The sequence below is a fragment of the Anser cygnoides genome, chromosome 14, assembly GCF_040182565.1.
Source record: "Anser cygnoides isolate HZ-2024a breed goose chromosome 14, Taihu_goose_T2T_genome, whole genome shotgun sequence".
Classification (NCBI taxonomy): Eukaryota; Metazoa; Chordata; class Aves; order Anseriformes; family Anatidae; genus Anser; species Anser cygnoides.
The window spans coordinates 11,653,014-11,676,471 of NC_089886.1; the positions used below are offsets into that span (position 1 = coordinate 11,653,014).

Below are 23,458 nucleotides of genomic sequence, written 5' to 3' on the forward strand. Positions count from 1 at the left end.
TCTGCTCCCAGTCCCATGCTTCCTCTGCATCCACTGCATTGTGCTGGGCCTTGTTTTGCGACAAGGAGACTGTGGACCCCCCTTCCTGAAGCAGCCATAGTGGCAAACATTCACATTTCTTTGGAAAAGCAGCTAAGGTGGCTAATTTTGAATATTTGCAGCTTTCCACAAATACCACTGAAATATCAAGTGTGTCCAAGACGTGAATCAATACCTGGTTGTTGCCTCCTTTATCATCTGCTTCCTCCAGTAAAACCTGGAGGCGGAGGACCTGATAAGATAAACCCTCCTAATAGATTTTTTCCTTTCCTTTTTAAAGGAAACAAAGAAAACAGATGCATAATCATTTACGACAGAATATGTGCCCTGCCCATCAGAACAGGAGCCTTGCGAATGGGCCAAGCCATCCACGTTTGGATCCTGAGGAAATCCAAATGGCTGATGTAAGACCTTTTTCTCATTCTCCCTGCATGTTACTGAGTGGGCACGTTTTCTGTCAGGGGTTTGATGTGGATTTGTATGCTTACACACCTGTGTGCCTTTGCATGAGGAGCAAAATACTAAGAGAATTGAATGAGAAGATGAGGTTCTGCACAGAAACATTTCCCAAAACAAAATATGGAGGGAAATGTGAATTTACTTTGAAGCACCAAAGATGAGATTAGGGCACTCAGGACAGGCTTGTTTTGATGAATCAAGTGTGATCCTGTTTTCTTCTCCGTGAGATGTTCCCAATGTTTCCTGTTTATTAAGCTGTCCTAGTGAGCCTCATTTTGCAGCATGACAAATGGGAACAGCACAGTGGGGGTTGGAACAACCACAGTGACTGTGTTGCACGTCATGGAGATCTGGTCAGCACTACATATGTCTACCTGCCCATACTAGTTGCTTCTTGTGCAAGGTGACGCAACCTGGTGGGGTGCCAGTGTGTCACTTTAGTGACAACCACCTAGGAATTTAGGGCCAGATCCGGAAAAGCAGCTCGGCCACTCTTCTAACATCAGTCATAGGAGAATCCCATTGAGCTGTGTGTTCTCACTGTCAACATGCTTAAGTGCCTTGCTGAAGTAAGCCATTGAAAGGGACCAGAAAAAGGGAGAGAGGAGGCAGATCCAAAACAAAAGCACTTCCCTGGGCCAGAAAATTTGCAGTTTCTCACATTCTGAGCATTTGCTTTGGAAATTTCCTTTTGCCTTCCCTTAACCTTCTCTTTGTGCAAAGGTTCGTGTGCACTGATCCCTGTTGGAAATCATAGAATCACAGAACGGTTTGGGTTGGAAGGGACCTTGAAGACCAGCTACTTCGAACACCTCTGCCACGGGAAGGGACACCTTCCACTAGATCAGGTTCCTCAAAGCCCCATCCAGCCTAGTCTTGAACACTTCCAGGGGTGGGGCATCCACAACCTTTCTGGGCAACCTGTTCCAGTGCCTCACCACCCACACAGTGAAGAATTTCTTCCTTATATCTAATCTGAATCTACGCGCTTTCAGTTTAAAACTATTAAGCTTTGTCCTATCACTAAATGCCCTTGTACAAGGAGTATTCTGAGTCAGTTACAAGCTCTGCTGGGTTACCTTTGGGATGCTAAAATTTAACTAGGTGTAAAGCCAGCACTGAAAGAGGAGGTAAAGAAAATTTTAAAGAATCATAGCCATCTGAACCTGAAATGCTGACTCCCCCAGAGAGCTTTGTCTCCCTGTGAAAAGCACGGTTGACCCCGCTTACTTTTAGATGGAGGAATGTTTCAGTATAAATATTAGGATTACACCTAGTGTTTCAATAGGCTTATGCTTCTGACAGATCTCATACGGTTGCCTTGTTTTTGGTACTCTGTCTGATGCATAACTCCCTGCAAGAAGAGATGGATTTCTGCTCAGTAGCATCAGACATAAAGTGCTGCCACAGCTGTCTGGGGAACCCCTTGGATCTTCATACTTCTCTGTAGTCCCTGTGCCAGGGCTCTTTTCCAGTATTCAAAGTGCAGAGGCAGAGAGGGGCCACTGCATGGCACTTTCCAGCCTCCCTGTCTCCTTCTGTGGGGTATGGAGCTGCGGTACTCACTCAGTCCTCATGTGGTTTCAGCAGAAATAATGCAGCCAGCAGAATTTGGCTGCGGCAGTGCTGACAAGCTATTGGCTGATCTGTGTGATTCTTTGTATTTTACAGTATATTTCTAAGAATGTTTCTGCCACCGAACATGTGATCCGTAGAGAAACAGAGACAACCTTTTCGGGAAGTCACTCCTGCTCCCCATCACATCACTGCTCCACAGCCACTCCAACGTCCAGCCAGAGGTGATGTATACTGTTTCCCCCTGAACTCTTACTGCTTGCCTTAGGATTCTGTGAGATACAAAGCCAGTAAAAGATTCTTCTTTCATCTTTCTGTTTTAAGTTGATGTTTGGCGTTACAGTGTCATACAGGCCATTGCCAACACTTGCAGATCTTTACTAGCACAGCTGGTTAGTGAGAGGTGTGGAAAGGTGTGATGCCGCAGGTCAACTGTGGCAAAGGACCCAACAGGAACCTACTGCACTGACAGAGGTGGAAATCAGGAGGATATGAAGTTGTGCTTTCATGCCTTGCACAGACTCAAACTAGAGCATGCACCCAGGGAAGCTTTTCCAAGTTGTTCTTGCAACCACATAGCACACCTGCATTAATTCATTAAGCATCCAATGGTTACTTCATGCTTGATATATTTGCCTTCTGTAAGGTAAGCTATGACAAACATCACAAAATATTTTGCCTAGTCTGCAAAGTTAGGGTCTGATTTTGGGAATCAAGTTTTTCATCAGAAGAACATAATTTTTCACATTTCAGAATAGCCATCAAGGGGGAAGACTAACATGGCTCAGAGGCTGAATTTCTCAGTGGTCTTAAGAGCATTTATATTGCAGATGGAGCTTCTCCATTATTATGGTGTCCAGGAAAGTCATTCAAATGCTCTAGAGAAAGTCCTGCACTGTTTTGAGTTTGGGCATTCAGGTCTTCCATCTTATATGATGAAAGCTCATTGTGTTCTTCCAGTAAGTGACAGTGTTTCCCTATGAGAATGCATGCCTTTGAAAAGTAACTGTAGGGTGCAAGGGATCCATATTTACCTTCTGTCAATGACACGTAGATCACATGCATTGACTTCATAAGCAAAAGATATCCTGGCTTATTTACTTCATTAGACTGGTGTGTTCGTAGCCATTTGTCCAGGAAGCAGTGAATCCTTTCAGGTAAAGCTTGAAGATGCATTCTGGCAGATTTCTTCAGGGTTCAGGCATTCATTAGGGAGGAGCACTCAGTGTACAATGCAGCAGATCAACTTCAGATATCATACATAGGTTTTCAGGAAAATTCCTCCCCAGACTCCATTGGTTCAACCTCCAGTAAGTAGAGAGGGAGACAAGAAAGATTTGCTGGGCTGGAAATTACTACTTTTAGCCAGGGAAATCCTCCCCTCAGTGAGCAGATGGAGTGTTTTCCAGATTTTTTGAATTTTTATGCTGCCGTCAAATCCTGGCTAGGTTTGTGCAGGCTTGAGCAAGGTGCACAGAGACTCCTGTGCCTGCAGAGCTGCACCTTGCTGGCCTTCAAGGCTCACTTCAAAGTCCTTGGATCCCAGGGCCATCTCTGAGTACCTCCTGAAGATGCAAAGTTGTGTCTGGAGGGCAGCATTAATATATGACAGGTGTGGGGAGATACCTACTTGCATAGCCTCTGGTCCTGGCTACCTGCCATATAATTTTCCTGAGTCAAGTGCAGCAAGCAGGTGTCTCTTGAAGTCATGCCAGAGGCAAACTGCTAGCATAATATGGTTCCATTTTACTTTATCAGCACCTCTAATGAGGATGCTGTTTGAAGTTATAAATCAGTGCCTTGGTTGCAACTGAACATGTGCCTGGAGCTATTAATAATTAACAAGTTCTTTGGAAGTCTTAATGAGGCCTCTGTAAACCCCCACCCAAAATGCTCTGCCACCACAGCTCCATCTGGTGCAGTTTGGGAGCTCAGAGCTCTTGCTCCAACGGATCGTATATTTGTGCCATGGAGAGCAGTCAGCCCGGTGTGGGTGGACCCTCGGTGTGTGCAGGACCCCATGATTCCCTGGTGCATGCTTGTGGGATGTCATCTCTGCACCAAGCCAAGGGCAGGGGGAGTTCCAAGCTGACCAAGGACTGTCCAGCATAGCTGGTAGCTTTAGTCTAGCTCCTTGAATGTATTTTGCTGCCAAAACCTTTTTTAAATTAGTAGAAGTGCTTTTCTCTGTTGGCCATGAAGTAATTATGAGTCTTTTTTTCTGACTCCGTCCTGGTAGCATTTGTGAAGGGGTTGTTTCTTGGCAATGTGTGAAGATGGCACAAGTGAAGATCCTTTGCAGACTTGCCTTGGCACAGCCAGTGCATTGCTCTGCACCAAAACACTTCACGATTACAAAGCAGAAATGCCCAGGCCTCCCTGCAGAGGCTGTCCCATCCTATTCCCACTGTCAGGAGGTGGTGTCTTAAATACCCAGTGTGCGCTGCATTGCCCTTCTTAATCCTCTAATCAAACCTCTAAGAAACAGTGAAGCAAATCAAAACTGGGCCTCCCTGGCCAGATGTATTTTCATGAGAGGCAGAAACAGGATGTCAGTGCAGAGCAGAGTGTGATCTGTGGCTGCATGTGGCATTTTGGAGAAGACGTTCGCAGGGGTTCCTTGCTCACTATCCATGTGGACTTTGATCCACAGACATGAAAGCCACACCTGGAGCCTGGAGCGGACGGAGAGCCTGACTTCAGATTCCCAGTCTGGGATAATGCTGTCTTCAGTGGGAACCAGTAAATGCAACAGCCCTGCATGTGTGGAGGCGCGGGCCCGCCGCGGGGCTGCCTTCTGCATTGAGGACTCGCGGCGGCCCATGATGCAGTATCGCGACTCAGTGGATTCGCTGCGGGACTCGCCGCACAGCGAGAGGTCAGACTCCCCTGCTTCGTGCCTCCTGGGCATGGCAGAGGCCAGCCATGCCTCTCTCTGCTGGATGCAAATCCATTCACTTCCACCCTGGCCTAGAGCAGCAGTCCCATGGTAGTCCAGGAGAAACTCCAGCTCTGGTCCTGACCAGAGGAAACCACGTCCCCAAGAGGTCACTCTGGTAGCAGCAACAAACATTGTGCCTTGTCAATTGTTCCTTGCTCACCTGGAGGCAACACAGGTTTGGAGCACAAGTTTGAGAGCAGCTGAAAATATCTGGCTGCAATCAGCAACCGATGAATAAAAGCTGTCAGAGATAGTGGATGATGAGCACACCCCAGACCTCCCTGCAGAGAAGGAGGGCAGATTTGTGGGGCAGCAGCTCAAGCAGAGGCTGGCTCCCAGGTACTTGGGGTAAGTCCTCAGTGTGCCTGTGGATGGAATGGAGAGCAGACGTGCTGCATGTGGGCACAGCCTTGGGATGGGGCTCTGTATGACCCAGCTCTCTGGGGAAGATGACTGCAGAGATGGGAAATCATCAGCTAGTGACAGAGGGTTGTCCTCTTCCTGTGTCTGGTTCCTCATGGTGCTGAAGCACATCTCCACACTTGCTGCAGCCCTTCATGAGTCACCGTGGATGACCCAGGTGGCAACCCAACCTCTTTCGGGCATCTACCCCTCAGGGCAGTGGGACTTGTCCAAAGAAGGCAAGTCGCTCACTTGTTTCTGATCCCAGTCCATTCAGACAGGCTGCTGGGAGGTGCTGCAAGATTTGCAGTGGTGCCGGGTGAGAATTGTCCTGTCCCAGATAAAGTTCAGTCCCGACAGTCATGCAGGACTGGTCCTGAGCCCTATCCTGCAGCAAGGGAAGCACATCCAGCTCAGCTGGCACGAAGGCTCCCTGGGAGCCACATCTCAGCTGCCAAGTGCTGGGCTCTGTGGTGAGCTCCTTGCACGGCGGAGGAGCAAGGGTGCACACTGAGCAACTCCCTCAGTAAAGCTGGTCTTGGGGACCACAGTGCGTTGGTGCCCAAGAACCCACCAAAGCCGGCACCTCATCCTCCCTCAGGCACTGCAATGCAAGGTCCCTCCACCCCCTTCCCCAGGAGATGCAGTGCTCCAGAACCAAGCACATCAGGGGTCCCTCATATCTGTGCCGGGTGTTCAGCAGAGTGCAGCCACAGCTGGCAGGTTCTGGGGTGCTCCATGTCCAAACAGAGGTGTTGTTTCTTCCAGGTACGTGTCAGCCCTGACCACACCAGCACGCCTGTCGCCTGTCGATTTCCACTACTCGATGGCCACGCAGGTGCCCACCTTTGAGATCACCTCCCCCAACTCCGCACACGCTGTCTCCCTGCCCCCGGCAGCGCCCATCAGCTTCCGCGTGGAGGAACAGCAGCCCCTCCTGCGGCGGTACCAGCTTCCCTTCCAGGACACGCAGAGGTACGACAGCTACTACCAAAGGAAGACCTACCTAAATGACAGCATGGGGAGCCTGCCCTCCAGCCCCTTCCGCATCACGGAGGATGACGAGTATGAGACGACACAGGAGTATGTCACAGCACTAGAACAGCCAAAGAAAACAGCCAGCAGCAACAAGCGTTGGAAAAAGTCCAAACTGAACGGGCACGTACCCCACAGAGCCAGAGCGGTCCGGGACTCCTTCTCCTTGAGCAGCGCCTCTTACAGTGAGTCTGACGAGGAGCTGGTGGCTGAGAGCACCCCCTTCCTAAGCACTCAGAACAATGAGACGATGAACACAGAGTCGCCTCCGCTCCACCGGCCAGGTGACAGCCGGACTTACCATTCCTACAGCAGGCACAGCGCTCACGGGGAGAGTGGGCGCAGCAGCCTGGCACACACAACGCCCAAACAAGACCCCGATCCTCTCTAGGCGCCTCGCAGACATACCCGCATGGAGGAGGCGGAGGAGGGAGGCAAAACAAAAATGAGACAAAAATAAATATTTTTATTTTATATAAAAGAGGAAAAAATATAACAAATAAAATGTTTTATTTTCATTTTAGCAAAGTTGTCTTATAATAGCTAACAGCAATGACTTTTTTATAGGGAATCTCTATTTATATGTAATGTCTTGATTTTCAGCTTCCAAGAAAAAAAAATAAAAATAAAAAAAAAAGAAGAAATGGAAACAAACAATAAAGTTAAAAAAAAAAGGTGGGCCAATTTTTGACTACTTAAAAATAGAAAATAAAACTATCGTGGTGCCTTTTGCTGTATGCTAGTGCTGGGATTCATGCCGAGGATTCTGTTTCAGTAGCATTTTTAAGATCACAGATTTTTATTTGGGAGACAACCTGTCACAAGGGCACTCTTCCATCAGAAGAAAACAGCCTCACCACTTTGCCCTGTACCCTGCTATTAATGATCTTGTTCTATCATTTTAACACACATCAAGGACATGAATGGGAGCATTTCCATTATCATGTCTAATGGGGATCTGTCTTGCCCCGTAAAATACTTGTATTTTTGCTTAAATCAGGAGAAAAAGAAACTGAGCAGCACCATACTGAAATGCAGAAATAATGTTTCTTTTGCCACACAGGTAGGAAGAGAAAACGAAATGCAGCAGCAGCCCTTACAACATAGCTCTCAACCTTTGGCCGTTTCACATGTGAGTCTGAAATTGGGTTGGCACAGGTTTGTAGTCCAATAAGTAAGACATTTGTAGGAATGTGGTGAAATAAAACCCTGTTACATGTGGTTGAATACAGTCACTGAAGCCAGCCCTGACAGGCTGGTGGCACTGCACAGCGGTCCTGGCAGGGCAGAGCCGTACCGGACCTGGTGCCATGCTGGCTGTGGCGTCCCCTTGACCAAGCACACAGTGGCCATGGTGGGGCGTTTGCCATGGTGCTGCGTGGGCTGCAGTGTCCTGCACACCATGCTTGCCACCGAGGACGCCCAGAGGGTGCAGCATGGCTGTGGCTGCCCCAGGCGCGGTGCCAGACGGCCGCTGGCTGTGCTGCCCTGGTGTCTGAGTGCTCCGGCCCCGCGCGTAGCCCCTCGCGTTGGCTGGGAAGCGCAGCGGGCACCACACGGGGCAGCCCAACGAGCGGATTCCTCTGTAGCGCCGTGCCCTGTATTGTAAAGACAGTTGTTACCGTAATGTCTTGCCATCGATGACGGACATCGTGTTTCCAAACCCGGAGCAGCTCTGGCCATTGGCTCTGTGGCGCAAAGAGACAGTCCTGTGTTTCCAGGCGGCAGAGCATCCTGGTGGAAGTGCCCCTCTCTCCTCAGTTCTCTGCAGCAAACCTGTTTACATTGTAGCCTGACTTTTTTTCTTTTTATATTTTTACTTCTGCATGTCCTTTGCATTTCAGATACTGTAGATTGGATGCATGGTGAAGCTGTGACTGAGAAGATAATACAACAATTGACAGTGTATTTCATTTAACTTTTAGCAATAAAGTAACTAAACCCTCTATTCCTCACCCATGATGGGGTCAGATAGAAAACTCTGCTAATTTGTCATAAGATGATTGTCAAAGTTTGCTCTGGATTGTCTGAATGTCAGAACTCTCGACTGTTTAACACTTGAACATTTTTTATATTATAAATAAAATAAGAAATAACAAACTGTGGGCAGCATTGATCTAAGGCAATTTGGGGGGCAATGGGTAGGCCGTGACAAGTACCGTACATATCACAGAATGTGTTCCCAGAGCCACCCTGCTTCCCTGCCTGGCTCTCCCCAGTGTCTGTGAGCCGGTGAGCTCTGTTCCTGGAGAAGTCCACCTGATGCTGGCATAAAGTTGTCCCCTCAGCAACATCTGCATTACAGGAAGGCTGCAGCTCTGGGGCCTCCTGCTGCTGCACTCTGGGCAGCTGTGCTGCACAATGCTGTGGCTGAACCATTGGGGGGGGGGGTGCTCAGGGCAGCTGCTCCACACCAGGGCATCACCATCACCGCCTGCTCAGTCCCATGCAGGGAGATGTTTTACTGCTCCGTGGTTTGCAGGGACTTGTGACACTCTACATCTAGAGACATCACTAACTCCGAGCCATGGCAGCCCCGTGATTTCTTGTGGTGATTTCTTGTTTCATGTGCCGCTGGTTTCCCATAATTTTGTTCTGTATTTGGTGGCAGCTACACTACTTTAATTTTCTCCCAAATTGCCTCTGAAGGAAGCTTGTATCTATCTCCTTTTTTCCCCGTCTGGTCTATTTTTAAAGCCCTCATCTCCAGCTATGTGTATTGCTAGGATTTAGCCATGAATATTTTAGAGCAATTTTCACAGGTGGGGGGGGAGCCACTGACACCTCATGCCATCTCTGCTCAGCGTGTACGATGATGCCACCCTTCCCAGAGGGGCTGGAATCACTTTGTGGACACAAATGGGGCGATGCAAACAGGAGAGGAATGTCAGGCCCTAGCTTTGGGATTGCAAAACCTCCTGACAAAGCTGTCAGCAGTTTTGCCCCATTGCCTGTCAAATGGGCACTACCTGCACCTGAGTGCTCACATCTACATTGCGGCATTGGCCCTGATCCTGTCAGGGGCTTAGGGGAGCTGCTGGCCATGTCGCGTGGTCTCTGCGGCTGCTCCTCCTCACAGGATGCATGGTGCAGTGGGAAGACTTCAGCTCTTGGCTGCATGGCTGCAGCGCGTGACAGCAACCTTGGTGTGCACACCACCTCCGGGCCAAGGACTGCGCAGGCTGCCAGGCGGGGGCTGGCTCGGCTCTTCTCTTCCAGCATGGTGTGGAAGAAAGTGCATTTGGGTACCTACAGGAGGAGAAAAGGATGTGTCTGTTTAATTCCTCTAAGCTGCTGCCCTCTCATAGCAGCAGCTGAGTAGTTCTCCTTCAGGCAGGGAAAGAGGGAGAAAACAAACAAACAAAAAACAAATAAAAACAAAACAACAACCAAACAAAAAGCACTTTTTGCCTGGTCATACGCTGAGATGGAAGGTTGGTTTAACAAGGCATTTTGGGGTATTCTTAGTGCCCTCTTGTAGGCCACCACATCTGCAAAGGCATATGCACCCAGACGAGCCCTTGTCTATCAGGACAAACTGTGTTGGTTGTCACTAAGCGCAGGTTTAACTCCCTTGGCTATCTTGCCAAGGCCTCTTTAACCCAGGCTGCCACATCCACTGGGTGGAGACCCTCATGACTCTGAGGCCCTTTCCTGGTGCACAGAGAGGACTTTGCAAGATCCCGCTCTTTCCTGCAACTTAGTCCTGTCCGAGGATGACAGAGTGGCACCTTCAACATGGGGGGAAAAAAGATGCTCTTTTTGGCTTTCTCAGACAAATTACAACTTAGATTCAACTGCCTGCGGGAAGAGTTAGTCAGAAAGGCTGAGGCACGAGATATTACCAGGGATTTTGGACAGCAAAAGCTGGGCCTGACTTTCACCTGGGCTTCCACTGAGTGAGTGAGTGGGAATCTCCAGACCCAGATGCTTCATGTGAGTAGCAGTATCCTGAAGGCCCCCAGTGTAAGGGATGCCTGCACCAACACCCGACACAGCAAAGCACATGGCACATTGGAGAAACAGCTACAACACCCAATGAAGGCAAAGGCTCCTCTGAGAACAGTTCCCAGAACATCTCCAACCACCAGTGCAGGTGTTGACATCTTTCTCCTCCCACAAACCTACAGGCTGCACATGGACTGACAGACCTGAGGTGCACCAGATGAAAGGAAATGTTACCTGAACATGTCAGTAAAGCAGCCCATCTGTCTCACCTGCTTTACCGGCAAGCCGTCCATCCAAAGATTAGGCAGGCAAGTGCTTTCAGTAGGATAGGTGTGCTGGCACCCTACTCATGGAAAGGCATTGCTGCTTTCTGGTGCTGGCCAGAGAGTCCTGGCTTTCTCTTTGCAGGAGCTGATGGAGATCTGTGTGAACATGGTCATGCAGGGCTGTGAAGCCTGGGACCAATCCAGCACACAGTGGAACCATATTTCAGACCAATTCTCTTTACCAACAGATTCAGCTTTATTGTTATTCTTTTTTACATGATTCTTAGTGCATCATTTCAAATAAGCTATCAAACTGTACAAAGAAACAGAGATAAAAGAAGAGGTGACAGAATTGGATGGAGGTTTTTAGTAGTATGAACCATCATGGAAAACAGTAGTCAATAGTCTCTCAGACTTTGAAGGTCCGAATAAATCTTCTTTGTTTAAAAAATGCTGCAAAATATAAACAATAAATGACTGTAGTTAGCAGCTACAAGATCCTTCAAAACTGGAACTTGATTACTCTGAATGCACCTAAAGGAAAGAAAAGCAATCTGGGATAAAGAACCAAACCAAATAGCAAAATAAATAAATAAAGTGCAGGAGGACAGTTGTGGCATTGAAATGCAGTGGAATCGCTTCTAGTACAACAGTAAATCATTGGACCACAGACAGCAGAAAGGAACAGAAACACAATTCCCTCTTTAAAAGAGTACAGCATACAAATTGCAAAATGGAGGAACTACAACACTGATGGGCAGTTAGAATTGCGCCTGCACACAAAGGTTCAGCTGGATCTGAAGCACATTTCCAACTGCGCCTCGAACCCAAAGTGGCAGATGCCATGGATGCTAAATAAACAGCCATTTAGCTAGTTTTTCTCAACGAACAGGAACAGGAGTGTGATGTTTCACAGCAAAGCCAGGTGGGCTTTCCATTCAAGTACAAAAAGGAAAAAAAAAAGAAACATAGGCTACTGCATTTTTGAAAATGTCCTGTTCAGACCCTCCATTGTCCCTAGTGTCTTCTCCAGGCAGCTTACCTTCTCTTGCACACTGACGTTAAAATCCCGTATTAAGTTTTCCTTATATATATATATTTATTTATATATATTCATATGTATATATATTTATATATATATAAAAAGGATAAGGTGACAGAGGGCACTTCAGGCCTTTACTGCCACGGGCAGATGACAGTCCCACACACTGTGCTGAAGACGCCTCTCACTCGGTGACTAGCTCATGAAACGTGTCCTATCGTGACGTGCCAGACAGCACTCCTCTCATGTGAGGGATGTGCTCCCTGCTGCTCTGTGCCTTTCTCTGAGAGCGCTGGGGGTGACGCAGACACCGTTGTCCCGGCTGAGTTTCTTGCACTTCTGGGAACTGTGGATGTGAACCAGTGGAAACTCCAAGGAGAGAAGGAGGAAGGAGGAGAAGATAGGGCTGGTGGAAGAGAGCAACCTGGCACCTGGAGAATGAGCATATCCCTTTATTGTGCAGGCTGCGGTAGAAGGGAAAGAAAAGCCACTGGTGCTGTTGGGGAAAAGAAGAGATGGAGTGCCCATGATGCTGAAATGCCAGAGCTTTGCCAAGGAGTGTCAACTAAAGCTTCTTTGACTTCTTTCACTAGAGCAGTCAACGTGTCATACACGTCTACGGTTCTGTTTGTGTAATTTCCTAGGTAAAATTGTGCTCATTGATCTAGTTCAGGAGCGCAAAGCATCACCAGTTCATTTCACCCATGCACACATTCCTTGTTAAGTGTTCTGCTCTATTATGTCCTTTTCCACCTTACAGGTGACAGACACATGCCCTTGGCTCAAGGAAGGGCTTGAATGTGTCTTCCGCAAAGCAATGTCATCAGCTTCCACCTTAAAGAAACTGGTTTCAATTCTCTCCAGGTCATCTGTCCCAACTTTTATTTTCATGCACAGCAGATTGATGTATGTCTCGTAGCGGCTCTTCTGCAGGGAAAGACGAAACAGAGAAAAAAGCCTGAGAACAGGGACAGGCCACGGCGTGTGTGGAAAGCAGAGGCGATGCCATCTGCTACTGCAGGAAAACACATACTATATTATCAGGATCCCACTGTTCACACTCTGCAAGAGCTATTTAACAACAGCACTATGTCTGGTCTAACCAAAGCCTTCAAAGACTTATTAACTTGCAGTTCAAAGGGTTGAGGAAAAAGGGGATTGTTGTGCAAGACTCTCTTGCTTTTACAGGTCTTGACTGCCACTCTGATTGTTTAAGGTGGCTACTGGAGGCAACAAAAAACCAACATAGAATAGAATCATAGACTCATAGAAACACGAGGTTGGAAAGGACCTACAAGATCATCTAGTCCAACCGTCCTCCTATCACCAATACTACCCACTAAGCTACTAAATGATATGTCGTAGCACCTTGTCCAGCCGCTTCTTGAACACTGCCAGGGACCGCCTCGAGCATTGACCACTCGACCACCTCCCTGGGCAGGCCGTTTCAGCGCCTGACCACTCTTTGAGAGCAAAAGTTTTTCCTGAATTCTAATCTAAATCTCCCCAGGTGCAACTTGTGGTCATTTCCTTGAGTCCTATCATTAGTTATCTGAGAGAAGAGGCCGACCCCCTCCTCATCACAACCTCCCTTCAGGAAGTTGTAGAGAGCAATAAGGTCTACCCTGAGCCTCCTCTGCTCCAGGCTGAACAACCCCAGCTCCCTCAGCCGCTCCTCGTAAGACTTGTTCTCCAGACCCCTCACCACCTTCGTTGCCCTTCTCTGGACCTGCTTGAGCACCTCGAAGTCCTTCTTGCAGTGAGGGGCCCAAAACTGAACACAGTACTCGAGGTGCGGCCTCACCAAAGCTGAGTACAGGGGGACAATCACTTCCCTGCTCCTGCTGGCTTCACTATTTCTAATACAGGCCAGGATGCTGTTGGCCTTCTTGGCCACCTGAGCACACTGCCAGCTCATGTTCAGCCAAACATCGATCAACACTCCCAGGTCCCTTTCCTCTTTACAGTCGTCTAGGCACCCTGCCCCAGGCCTATAGCGTTGCATGGGGTTATTGGGGCCAAAGTGCAGATCTGCTTCTTCCTGACTTAAAACATTCAGAGTTTCCACACTCCTGCCTGCCTGTCTGGGAACAATGCTGCGAAGATGTCCCCATTTAGCACATGGAAAGTTCCTCTCGGTTGATATAAATATTTCTGCTTGCATTGTTTTCATCCAGTAATTCACTGTTACCATTAGCTGTGCTCTTCACAGAGGACAGCAAAAAAAATGGAGGCAATCTCTTCTCTGCCTGGCATCATTTCAAGACTAGATGGGACCTCTTTTTATGGACTTATGTAAAACCCCAGTCCTTTCCTCTAACATCTCAGAGGAAGCCTATACTCACTTCTTTGTCAGCACAGAGAAACAAGCATTTCTAGAGTATATCTCATAAAATAGATTAGATGAGTCATGCTCTGGAAGTGCCAGCTTCTTCTTGCAGACTGAAAAGGGAGCCTAGAGAAAAGGCTTGGATGGAGACTACTCCTTTGCAGATATCAAAAACAAGATGTCTGGAAAATAGGAGGCAGCAGCATGCAACTATTTGAAAGGTTGGCACAAACACAAGGGAACCAGCAGCCACAAACTATGGCTCTGGTGATTCAGGATGGACATGATGTTCTTTCCCCAAGTGGGTGGTGGAGCCCTGGATTGTGGGAGATGGGAGATTTCCATCCATTTCCAGGGATGGCAAGAAAATGTCACACTCGGCCCAGGCTAATACTGGGAATAATCTAAGCTCCTGCTGAAAGCAGAAATAGACCCTCCAGCAGTCCCTCCCCAATGACACCTCTGTGGCAGGATTTCTACCTTGTGCTCAACTTTCTCTGGAACAAACTATCCCATTTCTCCAATTAAATGCTACTGAGATTTGCAGAGCATTTAAACTTAGCTACACGCATCCTCAAAAAGTCTGCAAGCACCTGCAATGCTGGTTTCGGCTTTATTTACAGAAACAGTTACAGCAAAACAAGATTAATACTCCCACGGTTTCCTTCAGCTTTTTATGAATGTTTCTGGAAAACGCTGATGTGCACTGAGAACAGAATCCCTTCCTTATTTGGGACCTGAGGAAATTTCAAGTTCCAGAACAGTAAAGGAAGATTTTATTTCTCTCATCACTTTCCCATGCCTTGCATTAGAAATCACAGAGGGGAGGAAATGTCATTTTTTTTTACAGATTCAATGGAAAACAGTGAGGCTTATCACTGCCACATAACACACATCTAGTATGTAAGCCCTCTACTTCCCTTCCCTTCCCTTCCCTTCCCTTCCCTTCCCTTCCCTTCCCTTCCCTTCCCTTCCCTTCCCTTCCCTTCCCTTCCCTTCCCTTCCCTTCCCTTCCCTTCCCTTCCCTTCCCTTCCCTTCCCTTCCCTTCCCTTCCCTTCCCTTCCCTTCCCTTCCCTTCCCTTCCCTTCCCTTCCCTTCCCTTCCCTTCCCTTCCCTTCCCTTCCCTTCCCTTCCCTTCCCTTCCCTTCCCTTCCCTTCCCTTCCCTTCCCTTCCCTTCCCTTCCCTTCCCTTCCCTTCCCTTCCCTTCCCTTCCCTTCCCTTCCCTTCCCTTCCCTTCCCTTCCCTTCCCTTCCCTTCCCTCCCCTCCCCTCCCCTCCCCTCCCCTCCCCTCCCCTCCCCTCCCCTCCCCTCCCCTCCCCTCCCCTCCCCTCCCCTCCCCTCCCCTCCCCTCCCCTCCCCTCCCCTCCCCTCCCCTCCTCTCTCCCAGGCTCACAGCATCCACTCTGCAGTTCTCAATTCTCCTCAATCAGCCAAGATATCATTTATCACAGAAAAGATGAACATTCCTTTACCTCAAAAATTAGGTAATGTTCTTTGAGCCTGTACTCCTCAGCCTCTTTTGACTTGAGACTCTTCTCTACAGGATGTGATTTATGCTCTGCTAATTCATCTGCAATCTGCTTCATTTTATTTTCATGAGATCTCAGCTGTTCCTCCTGCCGAGAGAATTGTGTCAGGTATTAAAATGTAGGCGTGTAACACCCAAGTGCACCGCCAGCCTGTTGACATGGGATTTGTCTATGCAAGGACATAAGCCTTGCTACTGGAATGGGCTGCATAGCCTGTGCTGGGGCCAAAGGTGTGCAGCACATTTGAAAATTCATCCGATAAGGAGCGGCCGAAACACAGGTATTTGAGGAAGATCAAAACTCATGCATCACAAGTGCCAGGATTGGATTTCTCCAGCACCTGGGCTTTTATAGCATCATGAACACGAAACCTCTGCATCTTTTAATAGCCAGGCAGAACTAGCTGTGTCTCAAGAGCTTGTGCATCTGCTCTCTCCGGAGATAAAGTACCCTCCCTGTCTGGGCTCTGACATCTGCTCAGCAGCTACAGCTATATCTCTGTTCTAATCATTTCAGGCTCAGGCTGTCCTCTCCCCTTCCCTTTGCTGAGGGCCAGTGGCAGAATATCCCCATCGTTTGGAGGTGTTAAGCCATGTTTGGCATTCCCTAGACACTGCAAACACGAGTGGCTCTTCAGATGGCAGCTGCCTATTGCTCTGTGCTAACAGAGCCTTAGGCAGCCATGCTTTGGCGCACTGTGTTCCCTGCTTCCAGTAAACCTTCCCCTCTGAGGCTCTGCAGCTTTCCAGACTGAAAAACAATAAGGTGTCACCTCTGGGTGCCATGTCATTAAAAAACAAACAAACAAAACAAAAAAAAAGCAACACAGCAATAAACAAGAAAGAATCAACACCCATTGAGGTGGGCGTGTGTACATAGGGTTGTTTTATATTCATTGCAATAGAAGCGTCATGCAGACACCAGAATTTCCTGTGGTCTGTCCAAATCTCCCACTCTACTCCCCCGCTCCTGCCATGTACACAGTGTGCACTTGAGCAGGTGCAGACTTGAGCACCTGAATGTGTCTGCTAGGTAGTGCTGGGGGAACTGCAGGTGAGCTCAGTGTGAGCTGCATGCTGATGGGTTGGCTGAGCACTGGGCACCCCTCCATTGCTCCTTCTCTCACACTTTACCTGGCACAGCTTGGTCATGGATGAAGGCAGGAGTGGGCGGCAGAACTTTTTCATTGAGCAGATCGCAGCTGGAAAGGCTGGGGCAGAGAAAATGGCAGCAACGAGGTTGATTCGCAGGATCCAGGAAAGCATTTCTTCTTTACTTCTGTTACAGAGGAGGGGAGGAGAGAAAGGCGTGTCTGTAAATGTTCCTAACCCAGGACCAGCCAGCTCAAGACAGCCCTGGAGCCACCTGCTTTCCCGAGGGCTATTGGTGGCTTTGCATTGAAGCCATTTCTGTGCCATCCTGGGTAGTGAGAAGGAAAACACTGGCTAACTGGCTCCTCTACATTGTCCCAATGATTTCAGGCCTGTTGTCTGCCTACATGAAGCCCTGGGAATTCTGCCTTCCTTAATAACTCTAGTTGTAATCCCTGAAGATGAGCGGTAGCATGGTGGCAAGTGCCAAGAGTACCCTACTCTTTGGAGAGCGGGAGACACATAACAGAGGCTCCACGGACAAGGATGAACTCCTCAGATGTTCATGGAACTCTGCCCAGGGTCCCTAATCAGATCTGAGCACTGCTCAGCTGCGAGCATTGCTCCCACCAGGCTTCAAGAGGGTTTTCACTGCAGAAATTCAGATGCCAAGATTTAGCCTGATGTTAGTACCCCATCTCAACTTCAAGACAAAATCACTCCTCACAGCAGTTGACAAAGAAAACGTCGAACAGGAGATGGCTCAATCACACTTGACACTTTCTAGCAAAGCAATTTTCCTCTGCAATGGACTAAGGAAAGAAGAAGATATGGTCTGGCTGGTGAGCTCTTTAATGAGCTTTAGCCACTTTCCCCATCAAAGGCTGATGAGAGGAACTGTCAGCTCCTTAGTTCAAAGCACCATATAGATTTTCTTCTGCAGACCGACAACAGAAGTTAGTAAGGGGACAGCTTGCAGCGAGGACACGCCCACACTGGGGACAATGGGACATTATTTAGTGGCACAGTGCTGTGTTTTGGGCTGGTTGGCTACTGCAGTCCCAGCTACTTGCACAAATTTTGGCAAGGGCAGTTCTATGTGGCCACCCCACAAAAAGCAGTTAGCACTGGGATGTAATTTTTAAACTCTTTCAAAAAATTTTATAACAGCTGTATAGTTAAGCATGAGTGTATCCACATGTTCCCATCCTGCTTCTGAGGGGTAGTGGAAACTCCATAGTCTGTCAGGCAAACACATTCATTAGTCCAGCCCCAGAGATCTTCTCCTACAATGCAAGTCAAACCATGCTTTGGAACCATTCTGCTTTGCCAGCTTCCCTTTAGTCCTTTCACAGCACAACCTTAGCTGAAGTCTACAGGATTCTGCCAGAGCAACTGTGGAAGCAGGCTTTAGGGCAAAGGTGGTCTGTGGAGGACTGCAGCGCTTCAGGTGTTAATGCATGAGGGGAGCGGAAAGAGAAGCCACTTTCCTCCTCAGACCTTCACCTCCCATCTCATCCTGCTCAGCCTTACTTGGTGACAGATGAGAAAGGCTCCAGGACTGGCACACAGCTGCCAAGCGTGGCAAGTGGAAACTGTGGCCCCAAGACGAAGTCCCTTGCACAGTCTGACAGACCTCACCCTAATCTCTCCTGCTTAGCACCTTCCTCCTCAAAAGTCCTTTTTCCCCCAGAGTTGTCCCTAATGTGTGTGCTGGTCTGGCTGGGCAGAAGAGGCTCTGTCTGTGGCTGGAAGTCAGGCTGCTGGTCCAGGCTCTGCAGGGAGAGCTGGTACTTACGGGGCTTGGAAGAGAAAGACTCTCCAGTCGGCTGTCTTCAGTTTGAGCACATTGGACTTCTTGCTGTAGTCAGAGGCTTTTGTGGCTAAGGCGTGGTGCACACGGATGGCATTTTTCAGATCCACTTCAGAGAGGTCTTTGTCAGGTTTATATTCATCCTGTGAAGAAGGAACGTTAATTGGATAATGACTATGCTAACATTTGCGGGCTACTTTAATGAACCTGCCTTTCTCTCTGTGCTGTAATCACAGAGTAGTGAGACCAGGAAAAGCACTGCTTTGTACAGTAAATGCTAGGAGTTGATAATGATAATAATTAACATCTGGCAACTTCTTCCATCATTAAATTCACTGTGAAGATGTGAAGAAGGAGATGAAAGTTTTAAACATAATTATAAATAGTTCTCTCTAACACGGCACATGCCTGAGGCTTCTGGGAGATGACACAAGACGGCTAGGTTTCTGCAGAGCTTCACCCACAGTGCACAGCTCATGCTGAGATGCTGATTCTGGTTGTTGGCAGGTATCAGCAAATGAATTCCCACCCTGCAGCTGCACCACTCCACATGGTGAGGGGCTTTGACTGTCTTTGGTAGCCCTGGAACAACTATTCCTGGAGCCAATGCACCTCTGTGCAAGCGTGGGGTTTCCTGGACACCAGCCACTGAGTATGGTCCACCTGAATCATGCTTGGTATCTCTTTAGTATGTGTGACTCTTTGGCATGGTCTTTCATGTAATTCATTAGTCAGACACTTGCAAATTGCAGCAGTGTTTCCTGTATTCCTGCTGTACTCTCCTCATTGAAGGATAATTTCACAAAACTAGGGAGTACAGAAATAACTATAAATATTATAAACAGATAGAAAATACAAACATGGGATTCCAAAAATCTGGGCACAGCACTTTTTGGGAAAAATAAAAAGGAGTTCAGTCAATCCCATGTTTACCATTTGCTTTCCCAGCAACTGAGCTGATGGCCACTTAGAGCAACACCCTCCCTCTCTACCCTCTCACCAACTCAACAGCTGGTTCAGCTGGGGGGTGAGATGATGGATGGATGGATGGATGAATGGATGGATGGATGGATGGATGGATGGATGGATGGACGGATGGATGGATGGATGTGAAAAAACCTGTCCCTGGCTAAAACAAACCATCAACCTGTCCCCCAAGTACCTGCCTCTGGTTGGTGAGAAACTGCAGGTGCTGTGTTGCGGGCCCCTGCCTAGTCACATGGAGACGCATGCTGGTGCAGCCCTGTGATGGAGCTGTGTGGTTGTGCTGCAACCTGGTGGAGACCAGGACTGGTGGAGAGAATTGCCTTTCTGGGTAGCTACGCTGTCTGATGGCATCTTCAGCTGCTGTGAAATGACCATGTCAGAGGCCGGGTCAGGCCAGGGTACCCCTGGAAGGGCCTGCCATATGCTGCTCATTACTGTGCAAACTTACAGGACTAAGTCTGTGTTATGTTTTGTTACAGGCTACAGTCTTCTGGTTGTTCTCTGGTGTCAGGTCACAAAAGTCTCCCCTGTGCTGCCTTTCAGAGCACAAAGGTCCAGCATAACCCAGCCCATGGATGTGGCTCATACAGAGCCCTGCTCTTGATGGGAAATTAGCTTTTGAAGTCTTTCTTTCCGTCCTTTTCTGAAACAATCATCCCAACCAGGAGAATGACTGCTGCACTGTATGTGATGCTTGGCTTTGTGCAAAGAAATGTCATGGGGCCCAGGGCCCAGAAATGTCTGGCATGGGATCCTGCCACATGCAACTGCCTTTTGAATGCCAACCACAAAGAAAAGCCCTGGCTTTCCAGCACAAGAAGAGGTGGGTGCTGCAGGCACCCTGCGTTCAGTATGGGTGCATTGCACGGCAGTATACACAACCTTTCTGCAGTGCTCTCCTGCACTGTTAAGTGGTTTGGAGCTCCTCAGAAATTCAAACCACAGCTAAATGCCTATGCACAGCAGAGATGTCTGCAGGAGTCACAGTGGGTGTTTCAGTAGCCAGAGGGATGCACTGTGAGCCTTTTAAGAAAGAAAACCAAATGCTTTGACTTATGAATATGTTACTAATATGTTACTCCGCCTGGCAGCAAATAGGTGTTTGAGGAAGACTTTGCTGCTCAAGCCTCCTATATTGTAGACACACATCCAATTCTGGATGTTTTTCCAAAGGATCTCTTGGGATCTGAATAAAAATGACTAGGAAACCCATGATCCCTTATTTCAAGATAAGCTTTCTAAAAATATGGTGTGAATAGCTAGGCTTAATGGCATGCGACAAGAAGAAACTTCCACAGATGAAAACTGGTTTGACAAATGCAGATCTTCATGTTGAATGGTACCATCATTTACTGTCTCTGCTGATATCGGGCTTACAGGATTTAATGTAGGTGTAGGAAAATCCAGATTATTTTTTTTTTTAAACCTGGGCCCAGTCAATCAGGGTAAGGTTGAATCAAGCAGGTTCTCTCTGCCTTGTGCCTCTCTGCTGGCGGCCGGGTTTGCAGGAGCGCATGGTACTGCAGGCTCACTTCTGCATGGGCCAGCTATGCCAGGAAGCTCATTTTAATGCCTGTGCTGCAGTAGGCATGAAGACAGGCTGAGGGAGTTGGGGTTGTTCAGCCTGGAGAAGAGAAGGCTCCAAGGAGACCTAATAGGAGACCTTCAGTACCCAAAGGGCGCCTACAGAAAAGCTGGGGAAGGACTCTTTGTCAGGGAATGTAGTGGTAGGACAAAGCTTAATGGTTTTAAACCGAAAGAGCGTAGATTTAGATTAAATATAAGGAAGAGGGTGGTGAGGCACTGGAACAGGTTGCCCAGAGAGGTTGTGGATGCCCCATCCCTAGAAGTATTCAAGACCAGGTTGGATGGGGCTTTGAGCAACCTAATCTAGTGGGAGGTGTCCCTGCCCATGGTGGGGGGGGGGGTGGAACTAGATGATCTTTGGGTTCCCTTCCAACCCAAACCATTCTACGATTCTATGACTTCCAACTCAAACCATTCTACTGTTCTGTGACTCTATACGTACTGCTGGTGAGGCAGGGAAATCTTTGTGTGAAGCCTTCACAAATGGCTCTAAAGTTACATGATGCTTTATCATGGTGCTTAGGCACATGGTTTAGTGGATGATATTGGTGGTAGGGGGACGGTTGGACCAGACAATCTTGGAGGTCTTTTCCAACCTTAATGATTCTATGATGCCACACACATGGAATGGGAGCCTTCATGGTGCCCAGCACTTACACTAGTGTGTAGCCTTCCCTTGGAGAATAATTCCTTGCCTTTCAGCAAAGCATGCCAGCTTTGCTTCAGAGCCTACAGCATCTTCTCTATGTTTTGCCTCAATACCCTTCTGAGCTTTGGTGGAAGTTTAAGCAAGTGCTTAAGCTGCTGGGGAAGAAACATGTCCAAAGACGTGTAACATGGATGCTTTCAGTGAAGGGATTCTGTCTTAAATCTCAAAGAAAAATGATTTATACTAAAACGTAAGTAGTGTCCTGCCATATCTAGAGGAAATGCAGGCAATGTTTTCTCGATGCTATCATATGCTAATATTAATCTCACCTTTTTCCAGTTGTGGTGCTACCCCGCCATATATTTGCTGGCAAATTTGGTATCACAGGGTTGTTGAATTTTTGCCTTTTGTGTCCTACATTGTTCACATAAACACTTGTCACTGGGAAATGGGCAAGGTATGATGTGCTACGCCGTTTCAGTGACCCAAAGCCCCCAGCCCTTGAATGATGATGATGTTTATTTTTTCCTTTCTTCTCTGGTTGAAGGGTGTCAGCAATTTAAAGGGTATGTTTGGGGGATGTTTTCTGCAGGAACTGAGGCCACGTGTGGATGCTGTGTTTTGGAATCCCTCCAAATTCATTTAATTTACTTTTGATTTAATATTGATGACAGAGTCCCCATTCATCTGTCTCTTCTGCCTAAGTAAAGGATCTGCTTAAACATGTACCACCACCCCCTTGACTGGGCTTCCTTTCTGCCATGACAGTGCTCCATGATGACTTTGGTTCAGTCTTCTGAGGCAGCTCTCCTCTACTGTCCGCTCCAATGTGCAGGGGGTGGAGTAGCCACAACTAATATGAGCTCTCCAGCTCAAAGTTTTTTTGTTTGTTTGTTTTGTTTGTTTGTTTTTGTTTTCTTTTCTTTTTTTCAAGAAAAAAATCTCTCTCTGTTGTGCCTGCTTTTGTATGACACCTGTATGGGGTGAGAGTCCAGCACATTGATTCTGCTGCCCTCTCCTCTGGACAGCAATGAAACGAATATTCTTCACAGCTCTCTTCTGGAGAAACTGGCTGCTCATGGCTTGGACAGGTGTACCCTTCACTGGGTAAAAAAACGGCCAGGTGGCCGGCCCCAAGGAGTTGTGGCGAATGTAGTCAAATCCAGATGGAGGCTGGTCAGTAGAGGTGTCCTGCAGGGCTCAGTATTGGGGACACTTCTCTTCAATATCTTTATCAATGACAAGGGGATTGAGTGCACCCTCAGTAGGTTTGCAGATGACACCAAATTGGGAGGTAATGTTGATCTGCTTGAGGGTAGGAAGGCTCTGCAAAAGGACAGGCTGCATAGGCTGGACTGATGCATTGAGGCCAACTGTATGAAGCTCAACAAGGCCAAATGCTGGGTCCTGCACTTGGGGCAAAACCACCCCAGGCAACACTACAGGCTGGGGGAAGAGTGTCTGGAAAGCTGCCCAGCAGAAAGGGACCTGGGAATATTGGTCGACAGCTGGCTGAATGTGAGCCAGAAGTATAGTTGGGCAGACAAGAAGGCAAACAGCATCCTGGCTTGTGTCAGAAATATTGTGGCCAGCAGGACTAAGGAAATGACTCTGTGCTCAGCTCTCGTGACGCCCAACCTCAAATAGTGTGTTCAGTTTTGGGCCCTCACTACAAGGAGGACATTGAGGTGCTAGAGTGTGTCCAAAAAGGGGGTTGTTTATCCTAGAGAAAAGGAGGCTCAGGGGAGACCTTATCACTCTCTA

At 48.0% G+C, this 23,458-nt stretch overlaps 2 protein-coding genes across 11 annotated transcripts in view; one reads left to right on the top strand and one right to left on the bottom strand.

The window, feature by feature from the left end:
* Positions 1-8,925, top strand: part of NRG2 (neuregulin 2) — a 175,527-nt gene extending 166,602 nt beyond the window's left edge. Inside the window, exons 8-11 of one of the 4 annotated variants that reach the window (XM_067005494.1) lie at positions 320-443; positions 2,170-2,297; positions 4,727-4,951; positions 6,185-8,925. In XM_067005494.1, the coding sequence (XP_066861595.1) occupies positions 320-443; positions 2,170-2,297; positions 4,727-4,951; positions 6,185-6,842 (1,135 nt within the window). In that variant the 3' untranslated portion in view covers positions 6,843-8,925. The remainder of the gene's footprint in view (positions 1-319; positions 444-2,169; positions 2,298-4,726; positions 4,952-6,184) is intronic. The other 3 variants (XM_067005492.1, XM_067005493.1, XM_067005495.1) reach the window with 3 other exon arrangements.
* Positions 8,926-10,897: 1,972 nt separating this feature from the next.
* PSD2 (pleckstrin and Sec7 domain containing 2) overlaps positions 10,898-23,458 on the bottom strand; it is a 90,296-nt gene continuing 77,735 nt past the window's right edge. For 6 of the 7 annotated variants that reach the window (XM_067005490.1, XM_067005488.1, XM_067005489.1 and 3 more), the window contains 4 exons: positions 18,457-18,614; positions 16,701-16,845; positions 15,511-15,654; positions 10,898-12,634 (listed from right to left, as the gene is read on the bottom strand). In XM_067005490.1, coding sequence (XP_066861591.1) covers positions 12,428-12,634; positions 15,511-15,654; positions 16,701-16,845; positions 18,457-18,614 — 654 coding nt within the window. In that variant the 3' untranslated portion in view covers positions 10,898-12,427. Of the gene's footprint in view, positions 12,635-15,510; positions 15,655-16,700; positions 16,846-18,456; positions 18,615-23,458 lie in introns of those variants that run through there. The other variant, XR_010834952.1, reaches the window with a different exon arrangement.